This window comes from Eubalaena glacialis, chromosome 19, assembly GCF_028564815.1.
Source record: "Eubalaena glacialis isolate mEubGla1 chromosome 19, mEubGla1.1.hap2.+ XY, whole genome shotgun sequence".
In the NCBI taxonomy this organism is placed as follows: domain Eukaryota; kingdom Metazoa; phylum Chordata; class Mammalia; order Artiodactyla; family Balaenidae; genus Eubalaena; species Eubalaena glacialis.
Genome location: NC_083734.1, coordinates 46,807,604 through 46,831,657, shown reverse-complemented (window position 1 = coordinate 46,831,657; position 24,054 = coordinate 46,807,604). Strand labels below are relative to the sequence as shown.

At 36.8% G+C, this 24,054-nt stretch overlaps 1 protein-coding gene across 1 annotated transcript in view; it reads left to right on the top strand.

Moving 5' to 3' along the window:
- Nucleotides 1–24,054, top strand: part of NSF (N-ethylmaleimide sensitive factor, vesicle fusing ATPase) — a 158,593-nt gene that overhangs the window by 108,675 nt on the left and 25,864 nt on the right. Inside the window, exons 13-17 of the mRNA XM_061176781.1 lie at nt 1,901–1,996; nt 5,375–5,531; nt 8,610–8,743; nt 20,472–20,538; nt 22,773–22,852. Of these exons, the coding sequence (XP_061032764.1) occupies nt 1,901–1,996; nt 5,375–5,531; nt 8,610–8,743; nt 20,472–20,538; nt 22,773–22,852 (534 nt within the window). The remainder of the gene's footprint in view (nt 1–1,900; nt 1,997–5,374; nt 5,532–8,609; nt 8,744–20,471; nt 20,539–22,772; nt 22,853–24,054) is intronic.

Genomic DNA, 24,054 nt, shown 5'->3' with positions numbered 1-24,054 from the left:
ACAATTAGGTGACTTCTGAAATTCCTGGAGTGTCTAAAAACAACTTGTTCTAAAATAGCTGTCCCCCAGTCATCTTAATTCACTTTAATTCATTGGGTGAGTCCTTTCTTAGTAAAAATGCAAGGTTCACACCAGCTCCAGTCCTGAAATCTGTCATATTTTTCAGCAAATGCTGAAAGATAGACAAGATTTTCCCTTCATATTGCTATATGTTTCTGTCATTTGAATTCAGTTTCACTCTAAAAGGAAATCATAATAGTATTTCATAACACTGTTATGAAAATGCTTGCCTGTGCCTCCCTATGTACATACGAGAATCATTTTCTAGGATAGATAGATAGCCAGATGGATTTTTGAAGACATGGTTACATTGTCTTCTAGTTTCTAGTGTTTATTCTGGTTCCTTTTACAGGTGACCTGTTTTTGTCTCTCAAAAAGGTTCTAGAAATTTCTCTTCACCTTTGGTGTTCTGATAGTTTACAACACTGTGTCTAGACAGAGGTGGGTTTCTTTTCATTTACCCTGATCACTCACTGAAACCTTTAAACTGCAAAGATACACCTTTCTTCAGCCAGAGAAATTTTTTTTCTTCTGTCTTTTATTGTTTTTTCTCTATCATTCTTTCTCTTCTCTCCTTCTGAGACTCTTCTTAGATCAGTGTTAAAACTTCCAGATACATGTTCCATGCTTTTTAACCTTTCTTTCTCACTTTCTGTCATTTCATGGGATTTGGGGCAGGAAGGGAGACAAATAAAAGTGTTCTGTTTGCCATCTTGATCTAGTTTTCTGACAGAGTTCTTTTTGTCCCATAAGGCTGAGTTTTACAAAATGTTTGTCATTTTATTTGTCTCAGCAGTCCATTCCTAAAGGAACATGACTCATATTTTATAATAACCTTTGGAAGGTTGATACTGCTTAACATACTTTGGTTTTATAGTCAGATTTTTTTGAAGATATGTTTTTTAAAAGCCCGTAGTACCATTTTAAGAATTAGACTCACTTGCCTTGTGCTATTGAGAGTGAGCCCAGTCACATTAAAAAGTGTGTTGGTATCTCAATCACTCATCAGGTCCAGGCAGCTCCAAGTGCTGATAAAGGCCTTGATGCTTCTCCAGATGTCTGTTCTAAGTGGTAGCTCCAGGTGCAGTAAGCAGAATATTTGGAGCTGGCACATAGATTCTCAAGCACAGAGTATGAGTAAAAATCAAAGTTGTAGGTCCTTGGTCTCCTAGAATAAGGGTTCACAAACCTGGTTCAGCATCAGAACCACCTGTGCACTTTATGAAAATGTAAATGCCTGGACCCTCTGCTGGACCTGTTAAATCAAAATCCTGCAGGGTGGGGCTGGGCATCTATATAAGTATGTAGGGGTGTGTGTGTGTATATCTTTAAAGACTCTCGGCGTTATTCTGATAGGCAGCCGAGGATGAAAACCACTGTTCCTAGAGACCCTCTCTATATAGTTTCTCCTCCTCGTGCCTCATTTTGGGGGAAAAAAAAAAAAAAAGCCGCTATCCAGTGTTCTTTGGTAAAGATATGTGATAATTTACTTGACCGGTACCCTCTTCATGGACATTTAATTTGCTTCCAGTCTTCGGCTATTACAAATTACTCTAGTAGATATCCTGGTACATATAACTTTGTGTACATTTGTGAGTATATTCATGGGATAAACACCTAGAAGTGGAGTTGTTCAGGCAAAAGGCATAATATATGTATATGTAGGTATGTATGTATATGTGTGTGTGTGTGTGTGTGTGTGTGTATGTTTGTGAATTTGAGAGAGATTTTTTTTTGTCTGTGGAAATATGCCTTTTATATCCTCAGGTGTTGTATTCTTAGGCTGAAAATATTCTTAAATCTTGGAAGTCGTTAACGTTTTGTTTTCATTTCTAATTAGGCCAGTACTAAAGTGGAAGTGGACATGGAGAAAGCAGAGAGCCTGCAGGTGACAAGAGGAGACTTCCTTGCTTCTTTGGAGAATGATATCAAACCAGTGAGTATGAATACTGAGTGATGTATAAGCCAAAAAAAATAATAATAATTCAGGGGAAAAATAAGTGCCATTTTACCCAATATTTTGGAAGATTATATCACATGTAGTTTTAAAAAAATCATAAAATCTCAGTACTGGAACTGTCCAGTATAAGAAACATTTGTTCAGTAACTCTGATGGCTGGGTAATTAACCAAGACTTACTGAAATATTTCTCATGATAGGGAGCTCACCATCTTGTAAGGCAGACCATTCAATTTTGAGACTTTCTAATTATTAGTTCTTAAATTGTTTTGAACTAGAAATAGTTTTCTCATTGGTTCTTATATAATCTGAAGCTACGGAAACCTAAATTCATCCTAATTCATCCATCCTTCATATGTTAGTTATTATGTTTAAAATTAATTCTCATCTCCTTTCTCTCTCCCTTTCCCCACCCTCCTCCAAGGCATCCCTTTTTCTTGCTCAATACCTCCAGTTCCTCTAACTGCTATAGTTTCTAAAACTTTTAACCATTTTCAGGGCCCTTTTTTAAAAAGGTGTCAATTTTCTTAAAATATACTCAAAACTCAATAGTCATAGTTGGAGTTTTAGAATACATTATAAGGTCATTAACCCATTTTCCTATAGAACAACCACTCATGTTTTAGTAACCATTATTTGGAGTCCTATATTAATACAAAAACAAATTGTAGAACCTTAAAAAGGTGTGTATGTTGTTTTTCTTTCTTCAATGGACGTTGGGTGCACAGAATTGTATTAACCTTAATCTTTAATTCATGATATACCGTCATTAGTCTACAGTGTGTAAAATAAAATATGGTATGTATTAATTTTTTGAGACATGCTATTTTATTACATATTTTATTATCAAGTCATCTATATGATTGTGCTATGCCTCATTTATTTTCATTGCTGAATAGCATTCCATTGTGTGACTAACACAATTTGTCTGTTTTCCTATCAATGGACAGTTGGAATGTTACCAGTTTTTTGTTATTACAAACAACTGCAGCTAAAGCATTCTTGAAGGAGTTTCTCCTAGATATATGCTTAGGAATAAAATTGCTGGGTTGTTGGGTATATGAATGTACAACTTCAGACTAAGACTTTCAAGCTGTTTTTTTCAGTGGTTGAACCAATAAACACTTCCCCCAGTAATGTAAAAGAGATCCTGTTCTCTACATCCTCTACAACACTTGGTATTGTCAGACTTATTTTTTGCCATTCAGTTGGATGTAAAATGGGATCGCGTTTTGGTCTTGATTTTCATTTCACTGATTACCTATGAAGTATTTCTCCATATGTTTATTGGCCATATGAGTATCTTCTGTGAGATGCCATTCATGTCTTTTGCCTATTTTTCTGTTGTATTGTTTATTTTTATTTGATCTGTATAAGTTCTTTATATATCCTTGACAATAATTATTTGTTGCAAGTATCTCCTTTAAAGACAAAAATCAACTTGTTTTAGCCCTATCTGCTTTTTTTAAAAATTAATTAATTTATTTATTTTTGGCCGCGTTGGGTCTTTGTTGCTGCGCGTGGGCTTCCTCTAGTTGTGGCGAGCGGGGGCTACTCTTCGTTGTGGTGTGCGGGCTTCTCATTGTGGTGACTTCTCTTGTTGCGGAGCACGGGCTCTAGGCACGCGGGCTTCAGTAGTTGTGGCTCGCGGGCTCAGTAGTTGTGGCTCGCTGGCTTCAGTAGTTGCGGCGCACAGGCTCTATAGCGCAGGCTCAGTAGTTGTGGCACACGGGCTTAGTTGCTCTGCGGCATGTGGGATCTTCCCGGACCAGGGCTCAAACCCGTGTCCCCTGCATTGGCAGGCGGATTCTTAACCACTGTGCCACCAGGGAAGCCCCCGTCTGCTTTTTTATGGCTATTCTGACTTTTAAATATAAAATAATTACTTTCAAAAGTTACTCAGCAGTGGAAATGGTTTAATCTTTTGCTGTTATTATTCGTAATAGTTACCAAAAATATTAGAGCCCAGCCTAACTGATCTATCTTAAAGATAACTTAGTTAAGTAAGCAGTAACTTTATTTATTCCAAGGGTCTGGGGGATAAAACAAAAACTGAAATGACAGGATAAGTAAGGATGAGTCATACATATTATATAGCTTGGGAGGGTCACTGTTTTCTGGTTCACGTATCTCAACGCTGTTAGACAAAAGCCAGCCAATCTACATATTTCCTACAACGGCCTTCCAACCGGTATTTATTAGGCTCTTCCTTTATAACTTTTTACACAGCCACTGCATTTACCATATTCAGACCAGGGAATAAGAACTTTACTCTGTACTCAGGAATCAAAGCACTAGTGTATGCAAGGACCAAAGAGTGGTCTGAAAAATGATTTGGTGGCCAAGTAATAGAGTGATGAGACCACTGTATACTGTTTGTAGACAGTATTACAAAGGATGACTTTCTGTGAGGTGCAAGTTCTAAAGAACTGTTAAAGTTATTCCATACATTGGTGAATGAAAACTTGACTTGAGGGTTGTGATAATTTTTTTAAATTAGAAATTGTCAAGCTATATGAGCTTTATATTTCATTGGGTTATATTTTCCTACTCGTTTCTTCTCCTGTTAACCTTGTGGAAATGCTATTCAATTAAGTAAATAAGTACTAAAGTTTTTAACTACTTTTGGTAGCTGGTTTGATGGGAGTTACAATTTGAGATTAGAAGTTGAAAATGAAAAGGGATGTGATTTATGCCCCAATATATAGTACAAATGAAATGATTATATATAGCAATTGCTTTTCTTTCCTTTCCCTAACCCTTCAATCTTCATTACCTCTGCTCATTTCTAGCTCGTTCTAAATCTTACATTTACACACACACTTACCTTTTGGTGCTATTCGACTTATATCCCCTACCACCAAGCGGATGTGGACAAGATCTCCTCATTACCATTTCATATTTCCATTTTAATATCTGACACCTACAGTCAGTGTTAGGATAGTGTCTTTGTGTGCTGAGCCAACTGTTTCTAATTTCTAAATCCATATTCTCTCTTTCTCTTTGCTCTTGACAGAAGGCCACAACCCATGTACTCCTTATAGAAACAAGCACGTTGGAACATACCCTTTCTCAGGGATTGCGAGGGCTTGAGCCCTCACAGAATCTGAGCCTAGAATATATTTTTTATTCCATTAAGTCACGTGAAACAGTTTTTGCCCCAATTGGGTAAAAAGTTAAATGAAAAATTATAAGTTTTTTTTTTTTTTTTTTTGCTTTTCAGGCTTTTTATATTAATATGGGATATTGCTATAGCCCTAGCATGCAGGAATTATTACTCATCCTTTATACCTTTAAATATTTAATTTTTAATACTGACGCTGAAAATGCTTTAAACTGTCCTTTTCCTTCATAGGCATTTGGCACAAACCAAGAGGATTATGCAAGTTACATTATGAATGGTATCATCAAATGGGGTGATCCAGTCACTCGAGTTCTAGAAGATGGGGAGCTGCTGGTCCAACAGACTAAAAACAGTGACCGCACACCATTGGTTAGCGTCCTTCTGGAAGGTGAGGAAAAATGAGGCGATGGCATCAAAAGCTGAAAAAAGAAAAAGAAGCACTTTTACAAAACCATTTAGCACATTCCAGAAAAATGAATTATTTTCAGTTCTAAACCTGTTCATGATCTGAAAATAGCAATCCATTCTGTGTTCCAATATTGTGCACGAATTTAAATCTTCTTGGGTTACAATGTTACTAATGAATGATAGCAACTAGTTTTCTTATAAGATTGTATCTAAATTTCTGTGTTACTTAATAGACTCTATGATACCACATAATATTCAATTCAATTAAAAAAATATTCACTGAGTATTTACTATGTCCTAGGCATTGAACTGGTTGCTGGAGACACAAAGATATTCACAGAGTTGAGTCTGGTCATGAAAAAACAAATACCTAACTACCATGTATGTGTGTAAGTGTATGTGAATGCAAGTCATTTTGCCCAGGGGTGGTCAAAGAAAGTGTTCAATTTAGACTTTGAAGGATCAGTTAGGATTTTACCAAGTAGACAAAACAGGAAGGACATTCTACCGATTATTTTTTATAGTTATAATTAGTAGAACAACAGAAAAGTTCAGTGAGTCCACATGACAGGGGAATCCAGCCCCTTCCAAAGGGCTAGGGGTGGAGGCTTCCTGAGAGAAACACATTAAGCCAAGACCTAAAGGATGAGGAGAAGCTGGGCGAGCAGAGTAACTGCGGAAGATGTTCTAAACAGAGGGACTAGCGTGTGAAAAAGCCCTGGGCTGGAAGGAGACTGAAACAGAAAGGGAGATTGGCTAAGACATGAGACTGAAGAAGTAAGACAGGAGCCAGTTCATGCAAAACCTTGTAGACCATGTTAACGATTTAGACTCTATCCAGGGGGCAGTGGGGAGCTGTTTGTAGGATTTTAAGCAGTGAAGTGACATGGTCAGATTTATATTTTCAAAACATCATGACTGCTTTGTGATAGAGAACGGATTAGAGTGGCGAAAATACACAGGAAAGACCAATGGTGAGAAGCAGTTGCATTAGTTTTAATGAGAGCTGACTATGGTTTGAAGTACTGTAGTGGTAGGAGAGATGGAGTTATGTAGACCATTTTGAGAAATATTTAGGAGGGAGAATAAAAGAGACTTTATGATAATTATAATAATTATTAATTAATTATTAAGCATAATTAAGCTAACATTCTTTGAACTCCTAACTATTTGCCAGTCAGTCTACTAGCACTTTACACATACTTTCTCATTTAAACCCCACTTCAATCCTGTGAGGGCAGATGCTGCTGTTATCCCTATTTTGTAGATGAGGAAGCTGAAGCTTAGAAATAGTAACTAGATTGAAAATGGGGAGAGATCAAACATGATCCCCAGGTTTCTGGTATCCACGGCTGGTAAATGCTATTGTTTACTAAGACTGGGAACGCCAGTGGAGAAGTACATTTCAGAAAGAAAGATCACGAGTTCAGTTTTGGACACATTAAGTTCATGGTTCATATAGGATAATTGAATGGGAAATGTTGAGTAGCCCACTGGATATGTGGGTCTAGTGCTTAGAAGAGAGGTCTCGCTGGCAGTATACATTCATGAGTTGTCAGTATGTAGACTGTTGTTGAATCCATGGGAGTGGATGAAGTCACTTACAGAAAGGGTAGGTTGAGAAGAAATGGGGGGCCTAGGACTGATCTCTGAGGTGTGTCAACATTTAAGGACTAAGTAGAGCAGGAAGAGTTGACAAAGGAGATTGAGCAAGAATAACCAGAGAGGTAAGAGGGGGGAAAAAGAGAATGTGCTGTCACAGAAGCCAAGAAAAGTATTTAAGGAAAGAAGAGAGGTATAGCTGATTCACTTTGTTGTACAGTAGAAACTAACACAACATTGTAAAGCAGCTATACTCCAATAAAAATTAATTATAAAAAAAAGAAAAATAAATAAAGAGGAGAGTTATCAGTTGTATCAAATATTCCTGAGAGGCCAACAGATAAAGTGTTGGATTTGGTGGCGTGGAGGTCATTGGTGACCCTGATGGGAGCCTGTGCCATGTAATGGGAATGGAAGCCATAGCGTTTGTTTGAGGATGGATGGAAGGTGAAGAGTGAAGGCAGCTGGCGTAGATGATTATTTAGGGAGGTTCCATTTCGAAGGGAGAAGGCAGAGTAAGTGTTGAAAGTAGTGAAGTCAAGAAAGAGGTTTCTTTTGTTTTGTTTATTAAACTGTCAGTAGACTAGAGCATGTTTAAATGCGGTTGGTAAGGCTCCAGGGAAGAGGGAGGGGTGGAACATATGGGGGAGAGGGTACAATCAATAATGTCAGGTTCCTCACAGATGTAGAGAACAAATGTATGGACACCAAGGGGGGAAAGTGGGGGGGGGGTGTGTGTGATAAATTGGGAGATTGGGATTGACATGTATACACTAATATGTATAAAATGGATAACTAATAAGAACCTGCTGTATAAAAAAATAAAATTAAAAAATAATAATAATAATGTCAGGTTCCTGAGAAGATGGGAAAGAATGATTGGTCAGTTTATGGTTGGAAGAGGGGCACATCTTTTATTACACAGAAGGGAAGGAGGAGATGTCTAAATATAAGTAAGTTTGTAGCTTTGGTTGCCTTCATGAGAAGACCTGAGTCTTTAGTTTCCTAGCTCTTTAAGTCACATTTGCTTCTAATAAGGCAGTTTTCCCTGCCCCTAATATCACCTCTGAAGAAGATTGTATTTTTTTGTCAGACAAATGATTTGATAGAACTAATAACATAGGTACTGATATGCATTTGAATGAATTCTCTTTTTTTTTTTAAAGAAGCAAAACCCTTGCATTTTGTATATTTAGCCAGACGTTTGAAAGATTAAGGTTATGTGAGAAAGAAAGAAGGAATATATTTCAACATACTTTTGAGAAGTGCTAATCAGTTCATTAAATTTAGTTGCTAATAAATAAGAGAAAACATGTCTGCCATGAAATTGTGTCAGGAAATGTTAATGAGCAACTAGTTGAGGCCTCGGTACATTGTGGATAAAAGTTTAAACTTGTTTTATTCCTCTTTGCTTAGGTTGGCTTTTTTCCCCTGACTTGCTCGTATTGTTATGCAGGTCCTCCTCACAGTGGGAAGACTGCTTTGGCTGCAAAGATTGCAGAGGAATCCAACTTCCCCTTCATCAAGATCTGTTCTCCTGATAAGATGATTGGCTTTTCTGAGACAGCCAAGTGCCAGGCCATGAAGAAGGTATCAAGATTTTTACTTTCATTTTAATTTCCTATCTCTTAGATGTGTGTGCACACGCGTGTGCGTGTGTACATACACATGTGCATATAAATCTGTCTTTGTGTGTGTATATATATATGCCATGGCAGTTATGTTCTTCTCAAGTGGAATTAAATTATCAGCAGAATTTGGTGGGAAACAGCAACTGTTTTAGACATAGTATTTAACTTTGTAATGCATTTTTATTAGAGTATCCTTATCTTCCAAATTATGCTTTGTTTAGTGTGTATTATGATTAATTTTCATTTCTTAAGTTTGTATTGACTTGATTGAAAGATCACAGTTCAGAGTGTTTGAGTAGAGTGGAGCAAATTCATTTAGGATTTTTTAAGCTCTTTCATCAGTGTATAAAGTCAGACTAGGGTCAGTTAAATTGACTGTATAGTTTGGGAAAGAACAGAGGTGTATCATTGGGAAAAAATTCTCAAAACCCCTACAGAAAGATGGTGGTATATTAGATAGTAATCAGTCTGCTTGGCAGACTTAGTGCGGTCCTTGTCTTTTTGCCTTTCTCCAAGTGCCATTTGTCACCTTCTTAATACGGCTGCTTTGACCCACTGGTGAAAGTTAGAACAACATAGAATAGAATCCTAGCACTGAAAGAACTCTTAAGATCGTCTGGTTCATCGCTCTTACATTCAAGCAAGTACCATGTAAGGCATTTAGGATAGTAGGTGGTTGCTCATTAAAAACAGAAAACAAAAACAACAAAAATCAATGCTGAACACTCTCTTTTTTTTTTTTTTTAAAGTTTCAAACAATTTATTAGACAATTGCACCACTGAAAATGAGTTACGAGTGTCTGGCTTAAATGTATGAACTATTAGCACATCGTTGATGAGCTTAGAGAGAGATGTTAAAGCAGCCATTATCCTCCTGCAGTTTCATGTTCCTATTCCCACGGGACTGTAAGAAACTGGTTTGTAGACTGAAAACAGATAAAGCTATGGGCTGAGGATATACGTAATGCTGAACACTCTTAATGGCTGTTTCACCTCACTTGATTTTCATTGATATTCTGATTTTGCATACTCCCAGACAGTGAAGAAAGATTTTTTTTTTTTTTAATTTTATTTATTTATTTATTTATTTATTTTTGGCTGTGTTGGGTCTTCATTTCTGTGCATGGGCTTTCTCCAGTTGCGGCGAGCGGGGGCCACTCTTCATCGCTGTGCGTGGGCCTCACTGTCGCGGCCTCTCCTGCTGCGGAGCACAAGCTCCAGGCGCGCAGGCTCAGTAATTGTGGCTCACGGGCCTAGCTGCTCCGCGGCATGTGGGATCTTCCCAGACCAGGGCTCGAACCCGTGTTCCCTGCATTGGTAGGCAGATTCTCAACCACCGTGCCACCAGGGAAGCCCAAGATTATTTTTTATATATTTAGTTGAAGTATTTATTTTACTTAAATCCTTTTTTTCATGCTTGATCTTTTATAGATAAGAACTTACTGTAAGTTAAAGAGATGTGAGAAAATCAGAATGAGGGGAAAGAATCTTGAGAATGGGATTGCTGCCTAGTAAAGACAGCTCAGATGTTCTTTTACCTTGTTCTTAGGCCCTCACTTTATAAAGATGTAGGATAGAATTACCTTAGTTTTTCTTTAGGGAAGAGATTGAAGAGGAAGATACATTCTTTCAAAGGCAGACTTCAAAAAAATATAAGTTTGAGAAGTTAGTCTCATGTTTGTGCAGGTAGCAGAAAATCATTTGTGTAGGTTGCTTGAAATAGATAGAGGAGGCGGAGCTTGGAACAGGATTCCAGGCCTGCACACCAAAACATCAAGGTAAATATTCTGCGTAAGGTCTTTGAAGTTGAGTGTGAAAGCGAGGGAAATGTTGCCAGACACAAGAACTTAAATATCATAGTCTGTTTATTCTGTGTCTGAGGTGAGACCCGTAATATCTATCCTTCCCAGGAAAATCTAGACAGAATCACTAGGACCAGTAACCTCCCTAATGTAGGTAGGGGTTGCTTTTCTTTATTTTTTGGTCTTTTTCCCTTTAAAGGGAACCCTTAAACCACTTTTGTTGAAAATTTAAATAGCCCTTGGAATTGGTGGCCATTGAACTTAGCATTTAATTGAACAGCTGATTCTATTTGTATTTTCCTAACTCCATCTATTCCTTACACTTGTTCAAAAGTAGTCTTCTGTGCATATGGTAAATTACTCCACTGCTTTCCACCAGCTGCCAGCTTCTACCTCCCATGTACTCTGAGATGTGGGTGGATGGTCCTGGTTTTTTCTATAAAGTTTTTTTTGAAGTATTTTAGGCTTCTGCACATCAAAGCTGCTTTGCAAGTGTGAGATATTATCATTTTTATTATTTCAATCTCTTGCAAATTGACTTGAGGGGGGCAGGTAATATGTGCTGATGTTAGAGGCTTATATGGTTAAATTAATGGCTTAATAACTTATGGTTTAATCTTTAAATTGTTGAAGCCTTTCAAGATAGGGTTTCAGATGAGTAGAAGGCTAAGGTGTATAAAAATAAGTGTCTATACAAGCTTACTTGAAGTTGTTTGGATTCATGATTCACTGTCTGGATCATCCGTGTACCCTTAAAGTTACAAAAATTATTTCTGCTTCAGCAGTATAATAAATTCATATTAAGACTTTCTGGGTTTTCCTTGGGGAAAAATATTATTCCTTGTGACTAAAGAACAGAACAGAGAAAAGAATGAAGCATAGGTGTCTTAGAAATATATTAGAAATACTGCAAAATCTTTCCCTGCAAATAGTTTTCACATTGTTGCCTAATGATAGATTGACAAAAGCCTGAGGGCTCAAACCCATCTAAAGGTGCTAAGTCTTCCAGTTTGCTTTTGAAAATGAAATATTAATGCCATTCTTTAGTAGTTCTAGTCTCCCTCCCACCATTGTTTTCTTCCCTTCTTTTTTTTTAGTGTGAAGATGGAAAGAAGATTTTTTTTTTCAAAGCACAAATAATTTATAATCCTTTATCATTAGGGAGAAGACATTTCTTTCCTTTTAAGTGCTTCCCTCCCACCCCCAAAATGTAGCTTTTCCCAATTTCAAAAATAATTTAGAAAATGCAGAAAAGGACACAGAAGAAAATAAAGTCCATATTTGTCCTTCTATTTTCTTCTCTACTCAGATACACATACACACACACATATATTGGGGATCACATTGGACATACTGTTTTAAACCTGGTTCTTTCACTTAATATGAAATTTTTTCATTGTTAAAATGTATCTCAATATTATGTTAAATTAATAGCTGTATAATATCCATTTAACATTGCTTTTTTGTTGAACATTTATGTTGTTTCCAGGTTTTTTCACTTTTATAAACAATATTCTGTAGAACTCCCAATCACTGCCCCCATTTTCTTATTACATTATTCTGAGAGTAGCATCCTGATTTACTGGCTGAGAATTTGGACTTAGGTTTCAAATAGACCTGAATTTGAATCCCAGCTCCACTGTTCTCACCAGCTCTTATAGTCACTTAACATATAAGCCTCTGTCTTCTCATCTACCAAATGAAGATAATATTAATAGCTGCCTCATTGGGTTGTTATGAGAATTAAATGAGATGGTGATTTATGTACGGTATCACATAGTGCCTTGGGATATAATATGTGCTCAATAAAGTATAGTGGTTGTTTTTACTTATTATTATTGCACATACATTTCTGGTTATTTCTTTAGGATAAATTCTCAGAATTGAGATTGCTAAGGTAAAAATATTAATGGTTTTCAAATTTTTATAAGTATTGCTATTAAAACTTATGTAAAAATACTAATGTTTATAAAGCCCACCTCTTAAGAAAGCTGTGCTAATTTACACTTGCAGCCCCATCATATAAGAATGTCAGTTTCCTTGGGCTCTTGCCCAAACTTGATGTTGTTAAAATATTTTTTGCAGAAACTAACATAACATTGTAAAGCAATTATACTCCAATAAAGATGTTAAAAATATAAATATATTTTTTGCAAATTTGATAGGTAAAAGATTGGCATTAAAATCATTTATTCACCTACATTTTAATGACTAGATGCTCAGTTTTAAAGATTTTTCAAAATGTTTTGCAATGGCAATAGTTTGTGAAACTCAGAAATATTATAACTAACACATTAATTTTTCTTAAAGAGAGGTGGTCTGAATACTTAATTCATAGAATATCTTTATATACCATTTTATTACTTAAACCAAGAGATGAGTTTTTGTTAGTAGAGAGGGCCATTAGGCTTGCTTTAATGAGTATCTAAGATTTAATTGCAACTAAGCTATTCTTATTCACATACAGATGGTGCTAAAATATATGAAAGTAGTTTATTCTCAATTAATTTAAAATTCACCTTGTACTTCTCTTAATCTGCTTAATAAATCCTTTCTCCATAGATAAACTCCTCAATACTAGCAAAGTCTGTATGAAGTATTATCCTTACATTCTGGGGGGGATACTATGTGTTCCATTAAGATATTTGAAGTGTTCACAGATCTTTCTCTTCTCCCCCATTTTATTTTTGTTTCTCCAACTTTATTCTGTTTAAAAATTTTAATTCCTTTATCCATTTTTGCATCTATACTTAAAAAAAAACACCTATTTTACTAGTTCTGTTAATGGCATTAAATGAACAAAAGAACAAAGCAGTAGAATTTGATTTTAACTAATTACCTAATGTTGGTGCTTTCCGAGTATACAATCAGTACAGAGGTGAAATAGAACAATCCGATGTGACTACATTGTTTGAACAAAATTACGTAGAAAATTAGTGATTTATAAAACTATACCCATTAATAGCATAATATAGTCTTGTTTTTAAAAGGACTGAAAATTAATGGAAGAAATTTTCCTTTCCACTAGGTTTGCAAGAAAGGAATAATCTTCTTTGAATATCCTCCTGTAAATCCCACTGCAAATTGTAGTCTGCACAGGACAGAATCATGGTGCCTAATCCTCCTCTTTTCATGGTTTAGTCCATACAAAGAGCAGAGCTGGAAATTGGATCTTTTGACAGCAGTTACTAAGCAACAGAATTTGGATGTTTTTGGTTAACATCCTAATATATCATGTAGTTGATTTGTTGAAGACTGTGCATGCATTAACTGAGAGAAGTGGACACCCCGGAAGTGACTACAGGTCCCTGTACTGCTGGGGGACGAGCACTTGTTGTTTTTGTTGAATACACTCTGTCTTTTGACGTTTGTATCTGTTCGGCACACAAAGGAAGATGGTGCAGCTCTCTAGTGGAATTTAACTTTCAGATCTTGTGACTTTTTATATTATTAAAAATACCCCACTCTGTCGCTCATGTCATGTGAAAATTTAAGAATTTTTCCTGAAAAGCAGGGAGAACACATAAGGGATTTTAAGGTCATTCCAGGAAGCTTGAGTGCTTTGCCAAAAGTTTAGGTCCACTTCCTGAGGCAGTTTCATTAGAAGACAGCTAATGTTTGCTTGGTCTACTCCCAAGTTATTTTTAGAAACTAGAGATTATTACAGATAGCACCAATTTGAATTTGCTCATTTACGTTTTTATATGCTACCAAATATGATTTGAGTATTCTTTCAACTAATTGCTGACAGATTTACTACATTAGGGATTTTCTAAGTCATCAAATTCCTACTGTCATCAGATTTCTACTAACTAGGTACTTCATGCCAGCCACTTCAGAACTGAGATGAGCTCTTTCAGCCTCCAAAGAACCTGAAAATTTGGCTTCACTTACCTCAGAGCGCTAAAGAGGTTATAGAAAATGGAGGACAGAATCTACTTAGAACACGCTTTGCTGTGGTTTGTGATTCTGAAAGGCTGGGATTAACATGGAGCTAATGCTGGCGTGTTCCCGTCTGTATTCGTGTAGACTCCAGCCTCTGCAGCTGCTGCCCCTCCCCTGCACACAGGTGGCTCCCAGCTTGTCTGAAGATTCCAGGAGCCGGCTCTGTGCCTTGAGAGCTTGCAGTGTCCTTGAGGACCATAATAGAGCTGCCCCTAAGCCCTTGGCAGCAGGAGGCCCACACCTCCTCTCACAGGGCCTCCAGCATGCCCTTGCTGCAGTCCCAGGCCCCACACATTCTACGTTGTCTCTCATGACCCACTACACCTGCCTTTGCACGCAAGAGCGGAGGCACCAGAGAGTTTAATGATGACAACCTCATTACGTCCACAGCTAGAGATAGACTATGGAACTCTGTTTTCTAGAGACGTTCTTCATTTTCTAGAATAGACCTCTCATTTTTTCCCTGTTGACTGTTGACACTCTTTTCCACATTTTTTCTTTCTTCCGTTCTTCCCATTCTGTTTCTTTAGCCTCCTCTTTCAGACTTCTCACCTGACTCTAAGAATATGTCTATTCTGCTAATTTTACCTGCTCTACAGGAAACTCCCTGATAGAACTAGGATGACCATACAATACAATTTGCTGTGTGCAGTCATGGTTTTTACCTGTAGTTCCAGCATGATTATTAACAACTCCCACCTTTCAAGTGTCCTGCTTTGCATGATAACTTCTATGATCCCCTTCTGATAACCTCTTCAGCAAGAAAAGACTTGAGCATCATACTTTCATCTTACTAAATGAAAGGATCAGAATTTAAGTTAATTTTTTAAAGAGTCTGTAAGATACCACTATTAGCCCCAGCTTCAGCCCACCTGGCTAAATGTTGTTTGGGCGTTTCATCTGGAGCAGGCACTGTGTATTTGCTGTGTGCTATTACTGATGGCAAGTTTGGCACTTTAGTTGTTGAATTCGAGCTGCGGCAGTTTGTACAATTTTACTTTTCTTTCATCTTTCCTTCTTGTACCTCTCCTCCTTTTTGGGTTTATCTACCTAAAGTTATGGTAGAACTTCCCAGCTCAGTATGTAAATATCTCACTTAGATTTTAGTCTGGCAGCTAATCGCATATACTTGCCAGGGGAATCTGAGTATCTCCTTATTTAGCATTGGGCCAGGAAGCCAAGAATGGAAGAGGCTGAGGAGACTAGGCAGAAACATGGATTCAGGGGAAGAGTGATGACCTTATAATACACTCGTGACTACATAAGGAGAAGAATGTGTGTGTAAGAAGTGAAAGGTGTGTGTGTGTATTTAAATTAAAGCAGAGTTAACTGAAACTGGTCAAATTACAACTAGAATTGCATAGTGTTTGTCATGGTTAGTATGTTGTTAAGAGAGTTTGCTGTGAGTACTCCTATCCCCATGGTAGTAATTAGTACATTAAGAGCTGTCTGTAAAAAAAACTACATTAAAGACTGCTGTAGGTATTTTTCTTCTAAAATGTTATAGGTAACCCATGTGGTCAGCTGTGAAGTGATTTGTAATGCTTTGTGAATCACAGTATCTGAGATAAGTTAGTGAGACTGCATACGAATTTATCATCAGTTTAGACCCCAGCAGAGTCCTGAATAAGGTTCCTGTAGCCCTGTAAGCTCTGTAAGCTTTAAGAAGGGAGAAGGGCTGATTCAGGGAAAGTGTAAAACTAATGCAAGTAGCCAGTCCATGATGTCTTGGGCCCCTGTGGCTTTAATCCACGATATTACAGCCTGTCAGACAGAATGATATGCTTGCATCAGAGCCCTTAGTAGAATTCTGAACAAATGTTTTAAAGAGCCAAGCATTTTTTTCAGTGACTTCTTAAAATCACCTGAGTTTGCAGGATACCACGTTGGCTGCTATATGGTCCAGTTTTCAAAAAAGAGCAAAGAACCACAGTGGAACTGCTTCTGAACTTTTCCATTGTCTCTTCCATTTCTCTTCTGCTTCATATCTCACCCACCACTCCCCATACACGCAGCACCAATGCTGACACCTCTTCATTTTAATTCTTATTGACTGTATGTTAGTTCCTGCAGTGCTCCTAAATTTTCTCATCTCTGTGCCTCCTAACAATCAGTACACTCTGCTTAGAACACTTTCTTTCCTGTTTTTTACTGAACTGTTCATCCTTCAGGTCTCAGCTTAAATGTCACTTCCTAAATTTAGGAGACCATCGTTGACTCCATAAGCTCTTATCAGTCACAATAGGCTAAGTTATGCTGCGATAATGAACAACCCTGAAAATCTCAGGGGCTTAACACAACAAAGTTTATTTCTTGCCCACATTACATGTCCGTCATGACTCAGAGGGGAAGCTCTGCCATAGTTTCTCAGAGACTCAAGCTAATAGGTAATAGAGACTCCATCTCACATGCGATTCCATGATAGCCAAGGCAGGATAAAGGAAGTATGATGAATCACGCAGTGTCTCCTAAAGCTCCTTTCAGAAAGTGATATATTCTGTACTCACATTTTATTACCCAAAGCAAACCCCATAATCATCCCTAACTTAAGAGGGGGTAAGGAAGTACAGTCCTACCATGTGCCAGAAAGAGAACCAGGATGTGTAGGGTATCCCCAAGGACTACCACAGCTCCCATGCTGTATACCAGCACATCATCTTGTATTTCCTCTAACATCGTGATGCCATGCTTTATTATAGTTACATGTGACCTTACTCATTACTCTTTCCATTGCCTTCATTAGTGCTTGACACATAATAGGAATGCAAAAATATTTGTTGAATGAATGAATAGAACAACACTCCAAGATTCAGCCCTTAGCTCTTTATTCTTCTACTTCTACCATTTCTCCTTGAAGATCACATGCCTCTCTCATGGTTTCAGCAGTCACTGCCCTGAGGGTGATGTCCATACCCTGACTTCAATCATACATCTCCAACTACTTACTTGATATTTCTACTTGAATTTAATGCATAAATTTAAATTTATTCCTTCAGTAAATATTTATCGATTACTTTTTGATAAGGCATTATATGAAGTGAGGTGGATACAGAGATAAATACAATAGTACTTGCCTTCACAGGGCTTAAAATCTAGTGTAATATAGGGAAGAATACAATGAATCCGTTAATATATACACAATATACAAAATGCTATACCAAAGGAGAAGAGAAACAAGTGACTTATGGCAAGATGGAATTAGAACTTGTGTTGTTTCAACCATTGAATCCATTGAGCAAATATTATTACTAAATACTCTTCTATGCTGAGTACTGAGGATAACATGAATAAAGTTTTTTTTCCACCTCACAGTCCAGTGAGGAGACAGGTAGCTAAGGACGAAAGGGTAGTTGAGATTTTGACACAACGTGGGAGGGTGACTGAGGGGTATGGCGGATGGTGCAAAGGAAAGCAACAGAGGCATTCCTTCATGCATGCATACAGCAAACATTTATTAGGCACCAGTGAGGCATCAGACCCTGCAAACATAATACTGAGGAAGACAATTCCTACCTTAAAGAATATACAAAAAAATATATGTATATATACAGTATGTTGGGGAGGAACTTACCATCTAGATTGTCAACATGAGTTATTATTTTGCTTTTGTTTTTGTTGTTTTTGCATCTCTGAGGGTGACTTTTGAGCATAGAAAAGACCATGTGTAGCTAATTTGAGGTCTAAAAAATTAAAATTCAACATATTAAAATTATATAATTTAAAATCTAGTTATTCAACACAAAAGAAAACTTAAACTTTAAAAAGGTCCACCTCTGGGGCATCCCTGGTGGCGCAGTGGTTAAGAATCCGCCTGTCAATGCAGGGGACACGGGTTCGATCCCTGGCCCAGGAAGATCCCACATGCCGGGGAGCAACTAAGCCCGTGCGCCACAACTACTGAGCCTGCGCTCTAGAGCCTGCGCGCCACAACTACTGAAGCCCACGAGCCTAGAGCCTGTGCTCTGCAACAAGAGAAGTCACGACAATGAGAAACCCGCGCACCGCAACGAAGAGTAGCCCCTGCTCGCTGCAACTAGAGAAAGCCCACGCGCAGCAACGCAGACCCAATACAGCCAAAAATAAAAACAAATAAATAAAATAAATAAATACATAAATAAATAAAAATAAATTAAGTCCACTTCTTTTATTCTATTTGTAAGTCTAGTAAAAGGTAGTTCAAAAAGAGACTTTTATAACTTAAATTTCTTTAAATATTTTAAACAATATTTACACATTTAAAATATTTTCTCTTTGATGTACTTCAATTGTTTAACAAACAAAACATTCTAAATTTCAAAGTAAATCTATAAGTACATTTACTTAGTAATAAATTAAAACTAATAATTATGGTGAATCTCAGATTACCATTACCATTTGGAGGGCTATTAAAGTTATATTTTACCTTCCAACATAAAAGTTTATCAAAATTAATTATTCAACTGCATATTTTAAATTGAACTAGCAAGGCTAATCTATTAATCTAACATGGTAAGTTAATTGTTACAAATAGTTTAAAGACCAACTATTCACAGATTGTCTTTAAACTTAATATGAAAAAGATTAATATTGTAGGTTTAATTTACTTTATTTCTATACCTAATTCTTAATCTTCTATAGTTAAAAGATACCCAGTAAGGAATATTTTGCTACTACAAACAAACTCGGGAGAGGCGTGGTTACCATCTTGATGCACTGAGGTTACTTATCAATCAGATTGGGCTGGGATACAGGAATTAATTCTTACAGATGACACCAGTGGGATTCATTGAGCCCCAGTTATGGTCACTGGAATAGGAATGCCCAACATTTACAAAAAGGCTGGTCTCAAGGCCTTGAGCACTTACATTCAATTTATACATAAATTAATTCTTCTGTCTGGCTTGAAATTGCTACATCCTTGCCAGCATATAACAGCTTCCTTCACTGTTTGCTTAATTTGCATTTCTTTGGTTATCTTAAGATAATGTTCTGTTATCTTTTGTCTAGTTCTAACGATGCATCTATCTGATCCTTTATACCAGCTTTAATTTTTTTGTAAACACTTTGGCTGCTGTGGTCTGATTTGAGTTGACAGAATTCTCTGCTTTCTGTGTTATTGCTGTTTGACAGACCACAATTCTTACAGATAATAAAATGATATTCAGTTCTACCCTGCACATCCCTGTGGCTCCATCTAGCTCTTGAGTCATAACACTGAAGTCATGCTTCTGACATAGATAGGAGAGACCATTATGATAAACTTGATGGATTTGTCAGTTGATTAATTCCAGCTGTTCCTCAGCATGCCCCAGTGTGACACATCCAGCTCTTGGAGCTGAAAGCAGCATTACCCTGCCCTTGCTCAGCCATGATCCAGCTGTGACGTCTTGGGCAAGTCATTTAACTGCTTTGGGCCTCAGTTTCCTCACTTTTAAATTGTAAGAACTCTTGGGCTTCCCTGGTGGGGCAGTGGTTGAGAATCCGCCTGCCAATGCAGGGGACACGGGTTCTATCCCTGATCCAGGAAGATCCCACATGCCGCGGAGCAACTAAGCCCGTGCGCCACAATTACTGAGCCTGCACTCTAGAGCCCGCGAGCCACAACTACTGAAGCCCGCGCACCTAGAGCCCATGCTCCACAGCAACAAAAGTCATCGCAATGAGAAGCCTACGCACCGCAACGAAGAGTAGCCCCTGCTCACCACAACTAGAGAAAGCCCACACACAGCAACAAAGACCCAACACAGCCAAAAATAAATTAATTAATTAATTTTTAAAAATTGTAAGAACTCTTCAAGTTCTGAAGTTCTATTAAATTCTAGTTTTGTGTAGTCAGAAATATTGGATGTTTTACTGTGTTTTGTTTGAGCATTGGTCAAGAATTAGCTAAATTTTATCTTCTTGGAAATTGTCATAATTATGGAGGGCAGTGAGATAATAAATGGTTTTGCTTTCTTCTAGATCTTTGATGATGCGTATAAATCCCAGCTCAGTTGTGTGGTTGTGGATGACATTGAGAGACTGCTTGGTGAGTCATAACTTTTGCCATCGTACTATCCTTGCCACATTACAGCTAATGTCTCACAAATTACAAGAGAAAAATACGGGTGTTTATAGTCTATACGGCAATAGAAATACCTTTCTTTGTCTAATAAGGAAATATAACACTATCTCTTATATCTGAAGTCAACAATGGTATTCATGTTAAATATGCCTTATGACCGTAGCTACATTATAAACTGCTTTCCTATAAGGGCCCATGTCTCATATTATTTTGTATCTTCCACAGAGTTCCCTGCCCATAATAAATGATTAGTAATTTTCGTTGATGGATATATTTGCTGTATACTATTTCTGAGCTGCCTGTAGCTCCGGGATTCCATTTGTGAACTTTGACAGAACTAAGGAAAGAAGGGTTTAGGGTTGGAGTGAAATCTACAGGTTAGCTATAACACTTGGGGCAGAAGTTGTAAGCTCTTTGTACATCAGTTTCTGCTCACATAAAAAAGAGACTGTATTCTCTTCCTTACTTATCCCACAGAGTAATTGTAAAGACAAAAATGAGATAATATTGTGAAAGTTAAAAACATTCTGAAAGTTAAAAGTACGCTACAGTAATTTTTAAAAATACCTATTAAACATCTCCTATGTTTAAGTGCACTCCTACAGAATACAAAGATGAATAAAACAGTCCCTGTACTCAGCTCATAAGATGTATTCCACAAATAAATGCCAGAACAGTGTTACTACTCTTACATTTTATTTCATTGCAAAAAATAGATAAATCTGGAATAAATTCATTGTAACAATGGCTCAGGATGCTATAATAAACTTGATTGAAATTGAACCTACCTGGTAACTTAATAAATATCTGAAAATACTGCCAACATCTGGTTAACTAACCCCTTCTTCATTAAGGGGTCCATAATGGTGTAGTAATGATTTCACGTTAACTGTTCTTACTACATTTTCCCCATGATTTTCAGACTTGCTTTACGTTCTCTATTACTTGTTATTTTCCTGTTTCCTAAGGCAATGTTTATTACAAAGCAAAGCAGGTATATCTATGAGGTCTTCTTAAATCAATAGTTTTATCTAGTGACCTGGGTTTTGGGTCTGCTATTTTTGATACACTTCAGCTCAGTTTCTGGGATTATTTCTTTAAAAGCTTTTAGGCACATACTCATAGCTCTGTGTAAAGTCCTTTATCTAAACACAATTGAGATGTGTGGTCATAGCAACAGTACTATGTCAGGAATGTGTGCCCTCTGAGTATATTTTCACTTGTATGAATAGTTATTATCCGTACTGTTTGTTCATTTATTCAGTAAGCATTTGCTGAGCCCTTACCACTGTGCTAGAATTATTAGGGTTTCAGAAAAATAAGTAGTAAGATGCTGTCATTATGACATACATTGGCAAAAATTAATACAAAGTAGAATGTGCCATGTGTTCTGGATACTCAGAAAAGGGAGGATCACTTTTGACTTCAGAGGGCTGATGCCTGAAGGCAGCTCTAAGCACAGGGCAAGGGTGCATGTGCAACATGCAGAGAAAGCAAAGGGGGTGGCATTTGTGTCGAATCTTGAAGGATGGGTAGAAGTTTTAACAGGTAGAAAGTTATTTGAGAAGTTCACTGTTCTTCACCATCTGTGGACCAATCTTAGTGGCTTTACTATCATTTCAGTTGTATTGAAGTACCTTACTTACATTATTATTACTTGCCATTTCCCCCTCTACCCATTTTCTAGTATCATGTTTTGTTGCCTGTGTACTCACTGTATTACCATGGTTTGCAGTAACTTCTTGGAAATGTTTAGTAAATACTCCTGGGGATTTTTTTTTCCTTTTTAAAAAAAAAAAAAAGTCTCTGAATATGAGACAGATGTCTACATGAACTCAAAATGGATATTTAGACGCTTTTAAAAAAATTTACAGATAAGAGTTCTTATGTACTATTTTAAGCATTTAAGTTATTGTAGATATTTTGTCTTGTTATCGTTAGTTGCATGACTGTTATTTAGGACTGTGTTTACTCTTTTTTTTTTGGAATTTTATTTTATCTTATTTTTATACAGCAGGTTCTTATTAGTTATCAATTTTATACATATTGGTGTATATATGTCAATCCCAATCTCCCAGTTCATCCCACCACCACCACCCCCCAGGACTGTGTTTACTCTTTATGCAGAAAAATCAGAATGTTTGGAATATGTGCATATATATATCGAATCCCTAAATATAGCAATGTTTCTCTTCCAGATTATGTCCCTATTGGCCCTCGATTTTCTAATCTGGTATTACAGGCTCTTCTTGTGTTACTGAAAAAGGCGCCTCCTCAGGTAAAAATAATATAAGGAACATTTTCACAGAGTTTCTCCAGTAAATTATACAACGGTGCATTCTCTAAATAAGCAGATTATCATAAACATATAAAATTTTCTTGTTGAAGAGATTTTGAAAGGTCGTCTGGTCTGGCCTTCTGCCTTAAGGTAAATGATTTTCTTAATCACTTTTCTTAATCAGAGAAATTTTCTGTTCTTTTTCTGAAGATCTCAAAATCCCAGTTTCAGTTAGTATTCTGTGTTGCTTTATAAGTTCACCACGATATTACACATCCCTACTTCCCTCCGTTTCCCATGAGAGATATTAATACATGATATTAATGTAGAAGGGATTAAACACATGTTCCCATTTGTTTTGTTTTTCATTTCATAAGTTTTCCTAAGAATTTGTATTTGGGGTAATTTACATCCTGTAAGGAGTTTTGTTTTGTTTTTAGTTTTTACAGATGAGCTTGAGTTATTTTTCTTCTGTCATGTGGCACTTCTGAAGAGTGAGTTTATAGCCAGAACCTTGGTTCATGTGGTTGTAGTTTTTACTCATGTAGCTGTTGGAGACTGGTGATTTTGATAGGTTAACACATTTAAACTAACCTATGAGGGTTGGTTAAATATGTTAATTATGTAGAGGCTGCCAGAGCATGTTTGGCTATGACATAAGACATGAATTCTCTTGGTTGATTCTGCATGTTGTAACCTTGAAGAAATGCCAATCAAAGGCAGATACAAAGGGATGAAGCACTAACTTAAAAAACATCTTAATGTCTGTATGGGAATCTCATATTTGAAGTTAGAGATATAAACTAAGCTGTATGGAAAATATTTAGTGTTAAGCTGGTGAATCTAATATTTAATTTAACAGTTAAAATTATATGTGTTGTATGTGTTAGACCTAAAGGTAAAGGACTTGTCTTGACTTTCTAGGTTTTTTTTTTTTTCCCTAAACTAGTGAAAAGAAACATACAACAACCTTGAAAATTTACAACGTATTTGCACGGTGAAAGGATTTTTCTAAATCATTTTTCTGTAAACTGTTATTCCCAGGAGTTGGAGTTTTAGCTTATATTGAAGCTGAAATTGGAGAAGTGAGAATTTTTTTCTTATTCCTTCAAAAAATATGTATATAGTTATAAAGCAGAAACTAACACACCATTGTAAAGCAATTATATTCCAATAAAGATGTTAAAAAAATTTTTTAAATG